This window comes from Corylus avellana, chromosome 7, assembly GCF_965113065.1.
Source record: "Corylus avellana chromosome 7, dhCorAvel1.hap1.2, whole genome shotgun sequence".
Lineage (NCBI taxonomy): Eukaryota > Viridiplantae > Streptophyta > Magnoliopsida > Fagales > Betulaceae > Corylus > Corylus avellana.
This window is the reverse complement of record NC_142496.1, coordinates 28,588,547-28,604,184: the sequence shown is the minus strand read 5'-3', so window position 1 is coordinate 28,604,184 and position 15,638 is coordinate 28,588,547. Positions and strand designations below refer to the sequence as shown.

Genomic DNA, 15,638 nt, shown 5'->3' with positions numbered 1-15,638 from the left:
AACAGCATCAAGAAAGCCCTTTTGATGAAACAAAAGTATAATTTTCCATGCTGAGACTGAGTGAGGTAAGGAGAAAGTAGAATGGTTATCAAACAAATTAACAAAACAAGAAAATGAGAATCATATAAAGCTTTGGATTTTTAGGCTCCTTCTCATCATATTCTTTATCGGGAAAGAGAGGGTGGAAAAATTACCAAAAAGTGCGAGTGAGAGAGAGAGAGACAGTTGTTCAGTTAAACCCAAAGATTAAACGAAAAGATCATGTCTTATTAGGTTTTTGTATATATATATATATTCTAATTAGAAGGGGGAAAAACAGGACTACAAGGGAATATTCTTCCCACTCTGAATCCGAATAGAAGAGAGAATGTGAGAACCTAAGAGAATAGAAGAGAGAATGTGAGAACCTAAGAGAACAAAGTGCACATGGCTGATAGGTATAAGGATGGGGCATTTCAGGGATAGTCAAATGCCCAATCCTCCCACCAATGAGCCATGCACTACTATTCAACTCAAATGGACATTCCAACAACCCTAACAATATTTTATTCTTTGCCTTTTCTTGTGTCTAATTAATTAAACTACTATACAAAACATATCTTTTTATTTTATTTTATTTTTGCTATCCACAAGAGCATTAGCAGGCACCTCATTAATTATCTCTCTATACTGATGTGGCATGGTCTTTCCATAAAAAAAATCAATTCTAGGAGACATAACGGGATGACTACAACTCATAAAATCCCCTACATAATATACTCTCTACTGCTACAGCAATAGATGACATTTGGAGAGCAATGGTAGCAAAACCAAACGATTTTTTGTTTTCTTCCAATTTTGCTCCTTTCTCCTTCCAACTACATCATTTCTTCTTCACTTTTATTTAAATAAAGACAGACTTAAAAAAAGAACATTTTAAATGGAATAAATAAAGATTTTGAGTGCGTGATGTGTGATATTTTTAAAAAGCTAGTAACTAAAAAAAAAAAAAAACTAAAATTTGGAGAAATTTTGCCTAGCAAAGCTCTAAAAGAATTGAAAAAAACCCCTTATAAATTTAAAAGGCAGACAATTCGACATAGCTTCTTGTCGATGCATGCATGCATGTATGCAACTTACACAGCAGAATCAAGTGAGGCGAAATAAGAGAGAGTCGTCTAGTTATATTGCTTAATTGGCAGAGATACCAGATGCAATATTAGAGTGTGCTTATTGCTTCTATAGATGCCGAGAACATACGAAAAAGCAAATGATTTTGGAGGATTTACACAAATGTTAAAAATGTTTTCAAAAGAACATTGCTTTCTGATCATCTAAATAAATAAATCGTTTCAACTTCTTCCATTAGAGTAGCCATTGCTCTGCGAAACTGTGTGTCTCATCAGATTGAGCTGATCTAATCCCCATATTCGAATGGTACGATCATCACTGGCTGAAGCCAACATGTGAAGATTTGCAGGATTCCAGCTCACGCAATTAACAGCTCCAGAATGCCCAGGCAGTGCCAGCAAGAGCTCCCCAGAACCTCTGTGCCATACATAGACCTACAATAAGAAAATGGCACACCTCAAACTTCAATGGAAGTATGTTTTCTTCCCCAAAAACAACATATCAAATCAGTTTATACAGAGTGAATGTGAAAAGGAACAAGCATGCATTAGTCATGACTCATGCATGTCTATGACTATGATAGCTGCTGTTCCGCCAAGCATACAATCCAGTCGATTTTGTTATTCCTCACTGATAAAACTATCATTTCTGTTTCTTCTCTCTCTCTCCCTCTATATAAAAAAATAAAATAAAATTCTACAGGCTTTTCTACCTATAAGAATATAACTTTGAAGATCATGGGCCACAAAATTGCAGTGTATCATATGACAGTGATGATGATACCACGTTGAGATGTTTCTAAAGGGATCCCCTATTTAAACAATACATAAATAAATAAGCAAATGATGAAAATCAACCCTAGTTTTTTCACATCTAATGCATTTGTACGCGATTGAACCTTTGATCTCAAGTGTCCACCACCTGTTCCTCGGGGAAGGAGATGCTATCTAATCCAAAGGCCATTGGTGCGTCATGGACAACATACATATATAACTTCATGCCACTCACACACCATTCTTGATATGTACTTCTTGAGAACTATTATTCCATAAAAGTATAGGTGAAAAAAAAAAAAATGAGCTGGGTCTAAAGTCAAAGCTTACTTCCTAAAATGCACAAACTAATGGAACAAAAATGTACAAGACAGAAACTGATATAAATTGAAAAACTTGATTTTGCTATATTACTGGGCAACCCTTATTCTCATCACATAATGCAGTTAAATGAAGATTACCTGTGAATCCTCACTCCCGCTGGAAATAAAGGCCTCCTCGAATCCACCTAAACAAGATCTAATGACAAATCGGGCACGCTTGTGACCTTTGTACTTAGCCATGACCTTCAGATCACCCTCTATACTCCAAAGATGAATTTCTTGGTTTATAAGATTGACTAGTAGGAACTTATTGTCCTTTGACAGCGAGAATGAAGTAATTACTTCCTCCTCTTCAATCAGTCTCTCAAATTTTGCCTCCCTGTCAAGCAATAGTATTGTGGTTTCCTTGCAAATGCTTATGATCCTCTTTCCATCATCAGTCACAGCCATGTCTGATATCCTAAGCGTTCGTTGCCCTTTCCAACATTCCAGCTCTATTCCATCCAAATCCCACATGCAGATGCTCTTGTCAGTCATACCAGAGAATATCCCTCTACCATCGGGAAACCATCCACATGAAATGAGGCCAACACCACTTTTCTCATAAACATGGAGGCATTCTCCAGAAGTGACATCCCAGCGTCTGATGACCTCCTCCACTCCACATGAGAGGAGCTGGTGGTCATCTGGGCCCCATGAAACCATCAACACCGGCATCTGGTGACCAGTTAGTATATGCTTCAATAAAACTCGACCGTCCTCTTTAACCTAAAAGGATGAAATTTCTCAATCCTTGAAGATATAATATTCTGAAATAAGAAAATTGATATTTGTTGTACAACTGGGAAGATGACAACAGAGAAACAGAAATAAGCAGAATAATAGCAGCAAAATATGTTTGACAGTCAGACATCCCAACAATTTCTGCTTTTTGCCATTTCCTTAGAATATCCAGTTGGCATCCAACATCATAAGGACCTCATTAACACACACACACACACACACACACAGAGGTTGAGTCTACTATTCCAAACTTCCCGAAAATTTAAAACTTAAGTTCCTCCTTTTACTAAGCACTTACACTAATCACTTCAAATAATCACTGCAGCTCAATATCAAAAATATATTTAATTTGCTCTTTCCAAATACAGGCTGCAGATGTCCGCCATAAAAGTAATATTTACGAAAAACAAATGTTTGTTACAGGAATTCTTGTATGTTTCAAAAAGAAACATAAACCAAATATTCAATAATACGTTTGGAGACAAATTGGACTGTGTGCCACCCCAGGAAAACTTGAATCAAATTTTTCTTATAGTCATCTAATAGTACCATTTGGCACCCTTGCAACAAGAAACTTTCCTCAGATTTTTACCAAGGATTTAACATAAGCATCAGAATGCCAAGTATAAAGAAGCACATTAAATGGGTTCCCAACTAACTCAAACATGAGGAACCATTAATGGTGACTTTGCTTGCAGCCATTACATCAGTTGAAGCATACTAACAAATTCAATGCAAATGCATGCACCATACAAGAGTAATTCCAGTATTCACAAATCTGTTCACCGTAATTCGTGTAAAGAGCTTTTTCTATGCAAATTAGGGGGATATAATCGTCATAGCATCCATTTGAACGAGGGAAAATTAATATATACAACTACAAATACAGATTAAGGACTCATTATAGTTATTACTATAGTCATAAGTGTCATCGTATCTACTTTTGTTTGATGCACTAGGCATCACCATATTTACTGGCTATAAATAACAAGTTAGGTTGCACTACCTCGGCCCATACCCTACTCAACCTGACTCAAGGTGATTCATATTTTCCAAATCAAGTCTAAAACTCTAACCCAAGAATGGCCACTGGTTGGATTAGATCTTCAAAAGATGCAATTCAGTTTCAACATGATAAGATTCAAGCATAACCAACTTGCTCATTAAGTTGAGATTCCACTTCAGGCAATAAATTATAACAAAACGGTATCTCAAAAAAAGTCAAACTGAGACGTGGACTTGATTCTATTTGGTTAGCTTGTGTTGAATTTCCAAGTTTTCCTGCCATGCATAATCAGGTTAGAGCAAATGCCATTCAGTCTTGTCTCTGATTTCACTCCCTTGAATACGACAATAAAGGAATCACCTAAAAAAAAAAAAAGAAACAAAAAAAAAAAGAGCATTTCATTCAATACTATGCGCATATGCGCAGAGGGAAGAACCCACACATAGTCAATGCTAGAGGCTATCTCAGTCTATATGAGGTGAAAGAACCTCAATGAACTTGATTCTGCAATCTCAATCATGGGGATACATACAATATAAAACCATAATGTCAACAATACTCTTGTCGCAATAATTAATTGAACAAGCTTCTAAACATAACATAATGAATAGCCTAAACTAACTATTGTTAAAACGATGAAATCATTGTGAAAATAAAGAGAAAGAAAGAATGGCACACACAATTTTACATGGTTTAACAGTTGTGCCTACATCCATAGGAGCAAACAGTATCACTCAACTTATCTATACAGGCACCACTTACAATCATAGTCCAGTCCATGAAAGTTTCAAAGAGTAATGCTACACAACTCTTTTAGAACTTTTGACACGTGTTAGCATGTGATTTGAGCCAAAAGTTGTAAGCATTAACACCCTCCAATTATATGCTGACATGTATCAAAAATTGTAAGAAAGTTGTATGTCTAGTATTTTTCAATTTCAAGTACCCTTACCATACTGCAGCGGGGCTGCATCCCTACAACCTATTATTTGAACCCAGCATAAAACAAGTCCAACACTTGGAAAGGGCCCCCTAAGGTCTCTATTCCTTTGGATCTAGAGAATAGTGAAACATTCATTAAAATATGAGTAATGATACTCTTCATACCTATTTCTCATACTCATTTCATACCGGTTCACATAGTGTGTCTGAAGTGGTTTTTCATGTTAGACACTTAAAAACAAAAGAAAAACCACTTAAAACATGCCACATCAGCTGATGTAAAAGTAGTGTAATAAATGGGTGTGATGAGTAGCATTACTCTTAAAATATCATGTAACTACTTATCAAAAATATATTGTAACCATCTCTAACAATTTTATATATATATATTGCAAGTTTAACAATTATATTTTTGGTTCTTGAAATACATGGTAGATTTCCATTGATCCCTAAATTTTAGAAAGTTCCAGTCCTTTAACTTTTAAGTTGGATCAATGTAATTCTGTCCAAATTAATTATGATGGTGTGACAAATGCTGTGAAGACCGATGTCAAAAATATTTAGCGACATGGTCGTTAGTGATTGTATGACCAAAATGCTGAGAAGGGTAGTTCAAAATTAAAAATTGTAGGTACTGACATTGCAACTTTTGAAAATCCAAGGACCAAAATGCAACCTACTCAATAAGTAGGGGACCAGAGTATAATTTGGCATACAGAATATGTTGCAGCTTCAGTGACAGAAGAATGAAAAAAGCTGACAACTGTGAAGGCTTGATTGATTAAGGAAGACATAAGGAAAATCCAGAGCCACTTCAATGATTATAAATGATACATAGATACAAAGTTACATCTGTACTAAGAAGCCTTCTGAAAATTGCCGCTTAGGATGTTCTAGAGATAATTAAAATGTATAAATTACCAACAAATGGACAGAGCGAGAGAGAGGTTCTATTAGATCAGTGATTAAAAGCCAATAATAATTAAGAAAATAATAAAGTTACCTCCCATATAATTGCTGATTGATCTTTTGATGATGAAGCTAAATATTTCCCACTATGTGAAAATTCCAGAAACCAAACTTCATCAGTATGTGCTTGCAGTATCTGTTAGATTCAATAAGCAAAATTTTCAAATTGACACTTCCAAATAATTGGTGGAAAAGTCATAACAGAAAATTTGCAATCCATTTGAGATACACAAGACATTAGACATCATAAATAAATTGCATAGGCAGCCTAAATTCAACAAGTCACATAAAGCAGAATGCCCATGATGATGATGGCTTGGCTGCAATAGTAATGACTAGATAATGATGATTTAAATGGGATTATGTTAATAAACTAGATGCAAGTTCGGTAGATTAACAACCTAACAAATGCACTAGAAATTGAAACAAATATGCAAGATCAACGAATAAACTGATTGGTAAAAAAAAAAAAACTAGGATGCCATAAGAACATTTGAAGACGATTAAAAATTTAAAAGCAAGGACAGTCAGTGTTCCAAATATGAGCATGACTAAAATCAAGGACCTTCAACATACTCACCGGCAACATTTTATAGAGATTAAAACTTCATTATCGGTGGTAATAAAATTTCTACTTATCTTAGAGGTTTCATTAAAAAAAATAGAATCTCTTTGATTACTAAAAGTAATATAACTATTGCATATTTTGACAAAAAATTATGATAGCAAGAAATTATATATGTGTAATTTCATATAACCACCATACATATTTCGTTATCTTCAACAATACTTTATGTGCTTAATTAAAATGAAAACCAATGAACCTTCACTACTGAAATTCAAATTCATTACTTCATTTGTTCTCATCAGAAAAATTAGATTATGAACCTAACAAATTATATACTTGCATGTATAAATAATGATGCTAACCTAGTCAACTAAAATTTCATCTTCATATATCTCAAGCCATGTTGCATGATTAAGGTATGGATGTCAAAATCCAATTGCCTCCATGGATGTTAAAGGTTTCTCCATCATTGGAGTTTTGTCAGACACAAACATTACTACTCTAGCTCCATACTAATGCAACATAGAAGTCAACAAAAAGCTACACTTCTTCAATATACACACTGACATACAGATCTGGATACAGGCAGGAAAATAGGATATCTTTACAGATACCACACAAGATCACTAGATCAGAAGGAAAACAACTCCTGGCGATTTCACCGAATAAACCATCTCAACAAATCAACAACTGCATTATCTTCACATCCTCCACAAACTATGTGAAGAGTCTATGCTGTCTGATGGTCAATGAAGCAACCAAAGAGGAAAAAAAAAGGGGGCAAAGAACCATAAATCCAGAAGAAACTCTAACCTGAACTGTTTGGGAAGGAATCTGGTTTCTCCGGCACTGATGATCCGAGTACAAAGACAAATCACTATCCAAAGTGTTGTGAAACACACAAGCATCTCGTTGCACATCAAGAGCCTGTTCAACTAGATGTTCTAACCTTTTTTCAGGTGTCATGACTGCTGCAGGAAGCAACTTCTTTAGTTTTTCCAAAATATTTGACCGTGACTTTACAACATCAGTATCTTGACTAGAAAGCCCAAGTATTACACACTGTGAAGGAGAGACAATGCATGCAGCAAGCTCATGAACTCGGCTCAAATTGATGCGAAGATGGACAATCTCATTCCTAAGAGTATCTAAAGCATCAGTGACTTTTTCCATTTTCAGAAGCTCGAGGAACTTCTGCTCCAATATCAGAAAAGATGCTGACTTCACAGTTGTTTCATCCAAAACCGCAATTGTTTGCAATGTGGCCACACATTCATTCCATTTTCCATCCTTCACTTGCTGCATAAGCAAATTGACCACTGATGAGTGTAATGGTATACCCGACTCTTCCTCTAAAAGGGCCCCACTCTTATCGTATCCAAGTGAATACAATGCCCTAGTTATAATTTTGATGAATTCTGATCTTTTGATGACTCCTTTTGAACCAACTGTTTCTTTATCTCCTTGGGAGGGTAGAGGCCTAGCCATCGAGTCTCCCAAAGAGCAAGCTACAGGCTGTGTAAGAGATGAGTCTTTTGACAAGCTCTTTGATTCTCCCAAGGGAACCTTTGCACGTTTCAATGGCGGTTCATTGTCCTCTATACCTCCCATGAAATGCCAACTTAGGCCATATATATTCTACAAGTCATAAAGGAAAAGGAACAAATTTCAATAGGAGGAGCATTCAATCTCAGAAGAAATCTTAATAAAAACTTGCAGAAGTTTGCATCTAGTATAAACTAGTCAATGGGAAAAAGGTTTAACAAAAATTTTGCACCAAGATCAAAGAACAAGAAACTTATAAGGAAAAAGAAGAAGATGATTTGGTTACATAAGATTATTGACAAACATCTTTCAAAAAGAAAAAAATATCATAATAATGAAGAATAAGAAAACAACAAGATCAGAAGAATATTGCTTATATTCTTTCTCTTACAACTAATTGCAATGAAAATGCACAGAGCCAAACGATCCTTACAAACAAGTTGAAGGAGCCAAATACCATAATTTCAAACCCAGGTCTCTTCTTTCACAAAATTGGAAGTCTCTTCTTCCACGAAATTAAGGGCTTATCCGGCTAACACAAAAATTTATAAATAAAACTTCCACCATTTCCATCATCGTGATGAATAAAAACAACAATGGCAATGGCATAAGACGTTGTTTCAAAACGTGTATGAATTAATAATCAAACAAAAAAGAAATGAAAATAAAACCAAGTAATATTCCTACTACACAGGAAAGCACCGCAATCTCCCCAGCCGCCTAATCCAACCTAGGAGTGGCAATTTGTGTTCGCATGTCGGGTTTGGGCCGTGCCGTGTTGATGCATGGATATATCAACCCTAATCTAACCCATTTAATTAAATGAGTAAGACCCTTCAATTCTAGCTTGTTAATTTCGAGTTGGCCTCGTGTCAAGTTTGTAGGTCGTATAAAAAATTACAAGAGTTTGGATCATCTCAAAGCATTGATATAAGACGATGTAAGTCAACCCATGACTCATTTAATTAAACAAATTAGACCCCTACACTCTTAACCCGCTGATTTTGTGTTGATTTGTGTCGAGTTCCAGATCATATAAAAAATTGTCGGCCTAAATCCAACAATTTTTTTTGTTTTTTTTTTGCTTGCTTGGTGTTAGGGGGAAGGTGCTCTGCATAATCAGACTTTGGCCCCCCTTTTCTGCCATGAATGAGAAAATTTGAATTATGATTATGAAAGATCACGAAATTCATATGCAAATCCAATGGGGCATAAAAGATAATGTTAAAAGAGTCTTAACATGGAATAGAAAAGTTTGTTCATAATTGCAACAATTGCAGCAAGAATCAAACTAAAAACATAAAGAACAATCAAGATCACGACTAAAACTAAAAGCAGCATAGAAATGAACCCAAGCCCATGAAAGAGGTGGAGGATTTCTCACCAGAAAGCATTACCCAGACAATTCTTGCTTGAAAATAACAATCTCAGTCCAAAGATTCTCCTAAAAAGGACAAAACCCCACAAAGCAAAATATGAGAGAAATCAAAGGAAAAAATAAATGGGTTTTCTACAGAGAGAATGAGTACAGAGTACAGAGAAAGAGAAGGAACAACTACAGAAGGAGACCAAAAGCAGCACCGAAAGTCATGTTATAGAGAAGAGTGATATAGATGGATAGGTTATATATATTTTAATTGTGCTTTTGGCAGTTGGCAGAGAGGTGAAAGGGGGTTTCAAATACCAACACAACCCATGTGATGACAATGCAACTGTGTCTGCGTGAGGTTAGATAGATAGTCAGATAACTTTGGATTAGAGAGAGAGAGAGAGAGAGAGAAAGAGAGAGTGCGTGTTTGTTTGCATTTCACAATTTTGCGAATGGAAAGAGGCCCTCGTATCTTGCCGTGCAGGTAACCAACAACACAAAGGCCCAAACTGGAATACTCTTTCCCGAATATGCAATACCTTGGTACAGAATCTACCATTTTCTTGACCCATTTAAAAATTGTTTTTCTCTAAACATGATTACAGGAATTTCTTCATCATTTAAACTAATACGTATTCCAACTGTATATAGTTTTTATTTTTACATTTATTTTACCAATACCCAATTTGGAGGCCTTTCGTTTATGCTAATTTACTTTTCTTGTTATTGTTTATATATATATATTCCTTATATTTTACGACAAAACTATCTAAATCGGGTACGTATTCTTTATGAGAATAATGGATCGTTTTGGATTGAGAAATACATATATGGGATAGTTCTGTAACCAAATTTGAGTTTGATGCTCTCTATGCAAATCCAATCTTATCTTCAAGAGTAAAGTTTAAAAATCACATTTTTATCCACAACTATTCAACCATCTTGATATACCAGTCTCAACAAACCTTTAGATAATTTTTCTGGCATTACTCTATCTTTAAATTATCTTTAAACATGAATATAGTTAATAGAATCTATCAGTTCTTCATATAATCAGTTTTGATGCTCCCTATGCATCACAAAATGGGATCACATTTTTCTTCTTCCTAAGTCTCTGTATGGATGAAATCGTGTTCTGTTAGGAGTCCTTTTTGGATTAGAAGTACTAGAAGTCCATTAAAGATCAAGTTTTTTAAATTTTTTTTTAAGCAGTATTTTAATGGGTCTCAAATATTCCAATGTGTTTGGTAATTGTTGTCAAATAAAGGTCATCTTCCAAGATGTCGTCACAAGTAGGAGTCTTTGATTGATATTAGGAGTCTTATTGCTCGATATAAGTCTATTTGAAGATTTTTGAGTGTAGGACTGTAAATAAACTAGCCTGTTTGACCACCTGCTCGGTTTAACTCAATTCGAACTTGGACTCGATAGTGTACAACTCCGCTCGTTACTGTAAAAACTCACTCAATTAGTAAATGATACATACCCAACTTGCTCGAAGAAACTCAATAGGAACTCACGAGTTCAACTCGTTTAAAACTCGATCGGCTTGTTTGCCCGACTTGTTAACTCGTTCATATATCTTGTATATATATACAAATATATATCAATACATTACTAAAAATTAGTTATATAAATTTAAATATGCATATTAGTAATTAAGTAATATATATTATATAGGTTACTGAATATTTATATATGTGTATTAGTTAACATACTATCTAGTTAGTTCATGAACTAATATATAATCTAGTTAATTAATATTTAATAACTTAGCTAGAGCTTGAGTTGAACCTGGCTCTACTCGACACACATTTTTAAGGAGCTTGAGCTAATCTTGAACACACATTTTATAACTCGGCTCGAACTCAAGCTCAGCTCAAATAAGCATCTTCGCAAACAAGCCAATCTTGAAATCCTAAAGCTCGACTTGACTCGACCCTAGTTGAGTGCTAATATAGAGAAAAGTTTGTTTCTAAACTTATGTTTGAAGTAAAAACCAGCCCAAATTATCCAGACTTGATACTAAGGTTCGTAAAATGTTCTATCAGATGATCAACAGAGCAAAGGGGTTCATACCACATACGGAGCCAAAAGCTGTAACGAAATTACTTCACTTCCAAGCATCTTGACATCTGAACAAAGCACATATACCTCAATATTTCATGATAACAAAAACCAGCCCTCTTGTGAAACAAATGCAAATCAGCTTTTATCTTTTCTAGCCGAAGCATTCCATAGGTCGATGCATCCTCAATGATTTCCAGGTATTATTGAACATTCCTAAATCCTAAACAAATAAATTCACACTTAGCTAATAAAAAACGACCTACGACAGAAGCTCAACTGATGCGCTCAACCAAAACCTTTTTTAAGTTTACAAAACCAGCGAAATGAAAATATTAAGGCCATCCCAGTCATCGAAAACCCCTCAAAATCCTTTCTTAACAGCTTTTGCCACTACAAAGTCTCTGAATATTTCGCATGTGAGTTAAGAAGCATAAGATCATCCCTCATTGGAATCTTCTGAATCTAAACCTTCAACCATCTTTTCAAGTGAATCCATATCACCAGCTTCAGAGAGTGTGTGTATCCTAAGTTTGTCTGCGTCTTCACTGAGAGCAAAAAGAAATGTTATGAGCATGACTAACAATGATTGTAAAGTTTTATTACATAAAGGATAGACGCATACTCTGTAACCCCAAAAATTTCCTTGACAACCAAGGAGCTGTCTCTTGAACAGAACTCCGGCAGCTGGCCCAGAAAGTCAAACAGAAGAACAATCAGTTCAAGGCATTAAATGTAGAACGAGTCACAGATTAATAAAAAATAAATAAAAATAAAAAGGAAAACAAACAAAAAATAACAAAAGCTAAAGGTATGGAGTTGACCATGACAATCATATGCAAAGTTTAGTGTATAACAATATACCAGTCTTGCATGCCTGCCAGACATGTAATTTGCTTCATAAGGAAAAATTATTCAGGGTGTTTGAGGTATTGACGTATAGTACAGAAATCAAAAACCATCTCTGCTCAAGAATGTTTTGAGGAGACAAATCACAGTTCAGCTGGTAGGCCATGCTTTTGAAGCCAAAACACACAACATTTACTGAGCTGCTCAACCATTTGAAGCAATAGCACAGCTTGAGGCAGGTTTAACTACTGAGAATTTGTTTGAAAACTTCAAGAGGAACAAGGACAAAAAAAAAATTCAATAGGGTCTCAATCCATCACAGCAGTAAAAATTTCATTGGACAACCTAACAAAAAAGAAAATAAAAAAAGAAAGGAAAAAAGGGTATCATACTAATGAGTAGAAGTTGTGCATTAATAACAGCAAGCAGAATAGCAGTCAGGCAAAAGTTGATGCAACGAATGCTCAGCTTACCTCAGACAGATAGAAAACCTTTCCAAATAGGGCCTGAACAGCTAGTTTTCTCTTGAAACCCTTTTCCGAATAACCTGACACATCCATGACAACTGGTCCTGAAAATCATACACAAGCCATAAGCATCTGATATCAAACCATCAATAGGGAGCTGTTTCTCTGACTAAATTCTTTGGAATGTTCCTTTAGAAGGTTAATTAAACAAATTCAATTATGTGTCAAGTGCAAAAAGGGATGAAATTAAGCAAAATCACCAATCCAGACACCTCAACACTAATAGGGAGTGTGAGAGGAGAGAAGAAGAAATGAAGAATAACAACGAAAGGAAAAGGAGCTTCAGTTTTCTGTATAATAAAGGCACCTTTCCCTTGAGTTGCTGATTTGCTAAAACATGTCTTAGGTTAGCTTGTTAACAGATTTAACCAGACAAACAAATTCGCTCAGGAAATAAATAAATAAATAAAGGACTAAAAAATCCAAGAATTTCAGGACCTAGAGAGAACAAGAGTCCCGACCAAAACCCAAAATACAGTCTGCTAGCTACGCCATCATCCCCTAGCAATAAAGCTACAAGGTGAGCTAAAGAATGCTTAGGTCAAAGGAAGAGGTCCTGTGGTAGATAAATTGACCATATTTTGCACTAATAACAACAGCTGTTTCCTATTAAGGGCCCGTTTGGGATTGCGTTTGAGGGGCTGAAAAGTGCTTTTAACACTAAAAAAGTCCGTTTGAAGAAAAAAATATTCGTTTGGTAAAAAAAATTAAAAGCGTTTTTAAGGGTCCAAAAAGCCTAAAAATTGTCAAAACGGACTTTTGGAAAAAGCTTAAAAATGAAGTTTTTTTCTCAAAAGCGCTTTTTAACTTAAAAGTTCTATTTCTCTAACGCAATCTCAAACAGGCTCTAAGTATGTTTGTATATCTCTGTGTGTGCGTGTGAAAGATAACACACATCTAGAAGCTCTCCGAAGAAAGGCAATTGTTGTTTTTTTTTTTTTCCTTCAAGATTTTAAATACGCAATCAGATGGTAGAAATTGCAATTTCTACGTTTTAAAGGTCATGGACCATATTTACAGTAATTTCTCAATAAATTTGTCATTCCATAGGAAAATATGTTAGAAGCTGAAACAGCATGAGGACAGTTCATTTTACTTGTGGTGGCTCGTCAAGTCAAGATTGTTTAAGCAGACACCACAAAAAAGATACAATCCAAACACTTATAGCGCCACTGCCTGTGATCTAAAGGAAAAATAGTTCAGGCTCTCCCCACCAGCAGTTATGAAAGAAGGATAAACAGTCATAACAATAAACTCTTGAATGTGAAATGGAGCTAAATGGTTTAATATTTGGAAGGCATACATTTTTCTGAAGCATTTCTTACGAACTTACTTGCTTACAGACAAATAGAACTGCAAATAAGTCTCCATAATAAATGACAAGTTTAGCACGACGGGGGCTGAGAGAGAAAGGGGCAATTTTAGCTGAATCCTAGAATTGTGAATCCTGATCCTGACGCCTTATATCCCCATCAAATACAAACAGAACATCTAGCGTTTTGCAACATCAGATGGGGTCAACAAGGAGTTACCTTTATCTCGCACAATCCGTCTGGAAATTTCATTTAAAATCTCTGCAACCTGGGAGTCAGCCAACACAGAAGCTTTCCTAAGCTCAATTAAATTGGCAACCAAGACGGGGTTGAAGGGCTTCTCATTCAAAGCATACCGAATGTACTTGCGCAGAATTTCTTCCATCCCAAAATCAGTCTGGAAATAAATTGGGCAGTTGTTTTATCAAAACCCAGACAGCTTTTGAAGCATATGCAAGTACAAAATTTAGAATGGAAAAAGCGCATCATCAACCAGTGAATTGCTTATACCTTTTTCTCAAGCTCCTTGAGAGCATCATCGAGTTTGAAGTTATCTCTTCCCTTGTGAAAGAACTCATCAATTGATTTGCAAAGCATAGCATTTTTATTGACCTGAAGAAAAGAAACAAAAACCCACTCTGAGGAATCAATTATGGTCCATAAAAAAGCAGGAAACGGACACAAGAAATACGGACGGACTAACCAGTTTCCTGCGTTTTGCTCTAGGGGAAGTAAACTTTTTGACGGTCTTGACGAAGGCGACAACAAAAGTGAGGCCGGCATAGGCCAGAGGAAGAGCGAGAATCCAGGGCAAGGAGCTGGAGCCGACTCGAGGGCCAGGAATGGCCTGAGTGACGGAGCCTGTGAACTCGACCAGGTCCAATGCCTTCTCCTGAATCCAAGGCAAGTCCTCTTCCTCCTCCACCACTTGTTCTTCTTTCTGCTCCTCCGCTTTCCCTTGCACCGCAGGTATTCCATTCGAATCTTTCCTCTTCGCCGCCGCCATGCGAATTGAGGAGAAGCTTCTGTGTTTTGTGGGCAAATAAGGGATTGTTATACCAGAAGGAGCAGAAAAAGAGTAAGAAGAAGAAGAAGAAGAAGGGAAGACCAATGTGGAAAATTTAGGGCGGGGAAGCAATTGAGAAGAATAAGGAGTAATAGAAGCAGAAGCAGCAGCGAAAGCCATGGCTTCGATTCACACTTCCCCTCGCTCACGGCAGACTTGAAGCAAAAGCCAAAGCTTGTAAATTGTAATAGTCTGCTAGTTTTGGTAATTGGATCCGGATCCCCGGGAGAAATTGGAAATTTTCAAATTTTAATTATTACCCTTCATTTTAAATTTAATAGTCTATAAAATTATTTAAACCTCGGTAAAACAAAAGCCAACATTTAATGTCTCGGTTATATAAAAATAGTTCGCATTTTATAGATTATTAAATTTAAAATGAAGGTTCACGATTAACAATTAGAAAATCTCTAATTTCTCCTCAATTA

General features: G+C 35.8%; 2 protein-coding genes across 6 annotated transcripts; both read right to left on the bottom strand.

Annotated features, from left to right (window-relative positions):
- Positions 1-1,133: 1,133 nt before the first annotated feature.
- Positions 1,134-9,820, bottom strand: LOC132183832 (transducin family protein / WD-40 repeat family protein). 5 transcript variants are annotated; one of them, XM_059597280.2, is made up of 6 exons: positions 9,579-9,820; positions 9,404-9,463; positions 7,288-8,112; positions 5,941-6,042; positions 2,345-2,974; positions 1,134-1,544 (listed from the first exon to the last, which is right to left on the bottom strand). In XM_059597280.2, the coding sequence occupies exons 3-6, from the start codon at positions 8,083-8,085 to the stop codon at positions 1,332-1,334; spliced, it is 1,743 nt and encodes a 580-aa protein (XP_059453263.2). In that variant the 5' UTR covers positions 8,086-8,112; positions 9,404-9,463; positions 9,579-9,820; the 3' UTR covers positions 1,134-1,331. The 5 variants fall into 5 exon arrangements, with proteins under 5 accessions (XP_059453263.2, XP_059453265.2, XP_059453266.2 ...); XM_059597282.2 differs by having other exon boundaries at positions 9,601-9,820; XM_059597283.2 differs by having other exon boundaries at positions 9,704-9,820.
- A 1,818-nt stretch (positions 9,821-11,638) lies between these two features.
- LOC132184440 (ribosomal RNA small subunit methyltransferase J) lies at positions 11,639-15,399 on the bottom strand. Its single transcript, XM_059598078.1, has 6 exons — positions 14,848-15,399; positions 14,655-14,756; positions 14,364-14,541; positions 12,778-12,875; positions 12,081-12,142; positions 11,639-12,003 (listed from the first exon to the last, which is right to left on the bottom strand). Exons 1-6 carry the CDS (start codon positions 15,328-15,330, stop codon positions 11,895-11,897), a joined length of 1,032 nt encoding a protein of 343 aa, XP_059454061.1. The 5' UTR covers positions 15,331-15,399; the 3' UTR covers positions 11,639-11,894.
- Between the last annotated feature and the right edge of the window lie 239 nt (positions 15,400-15,638).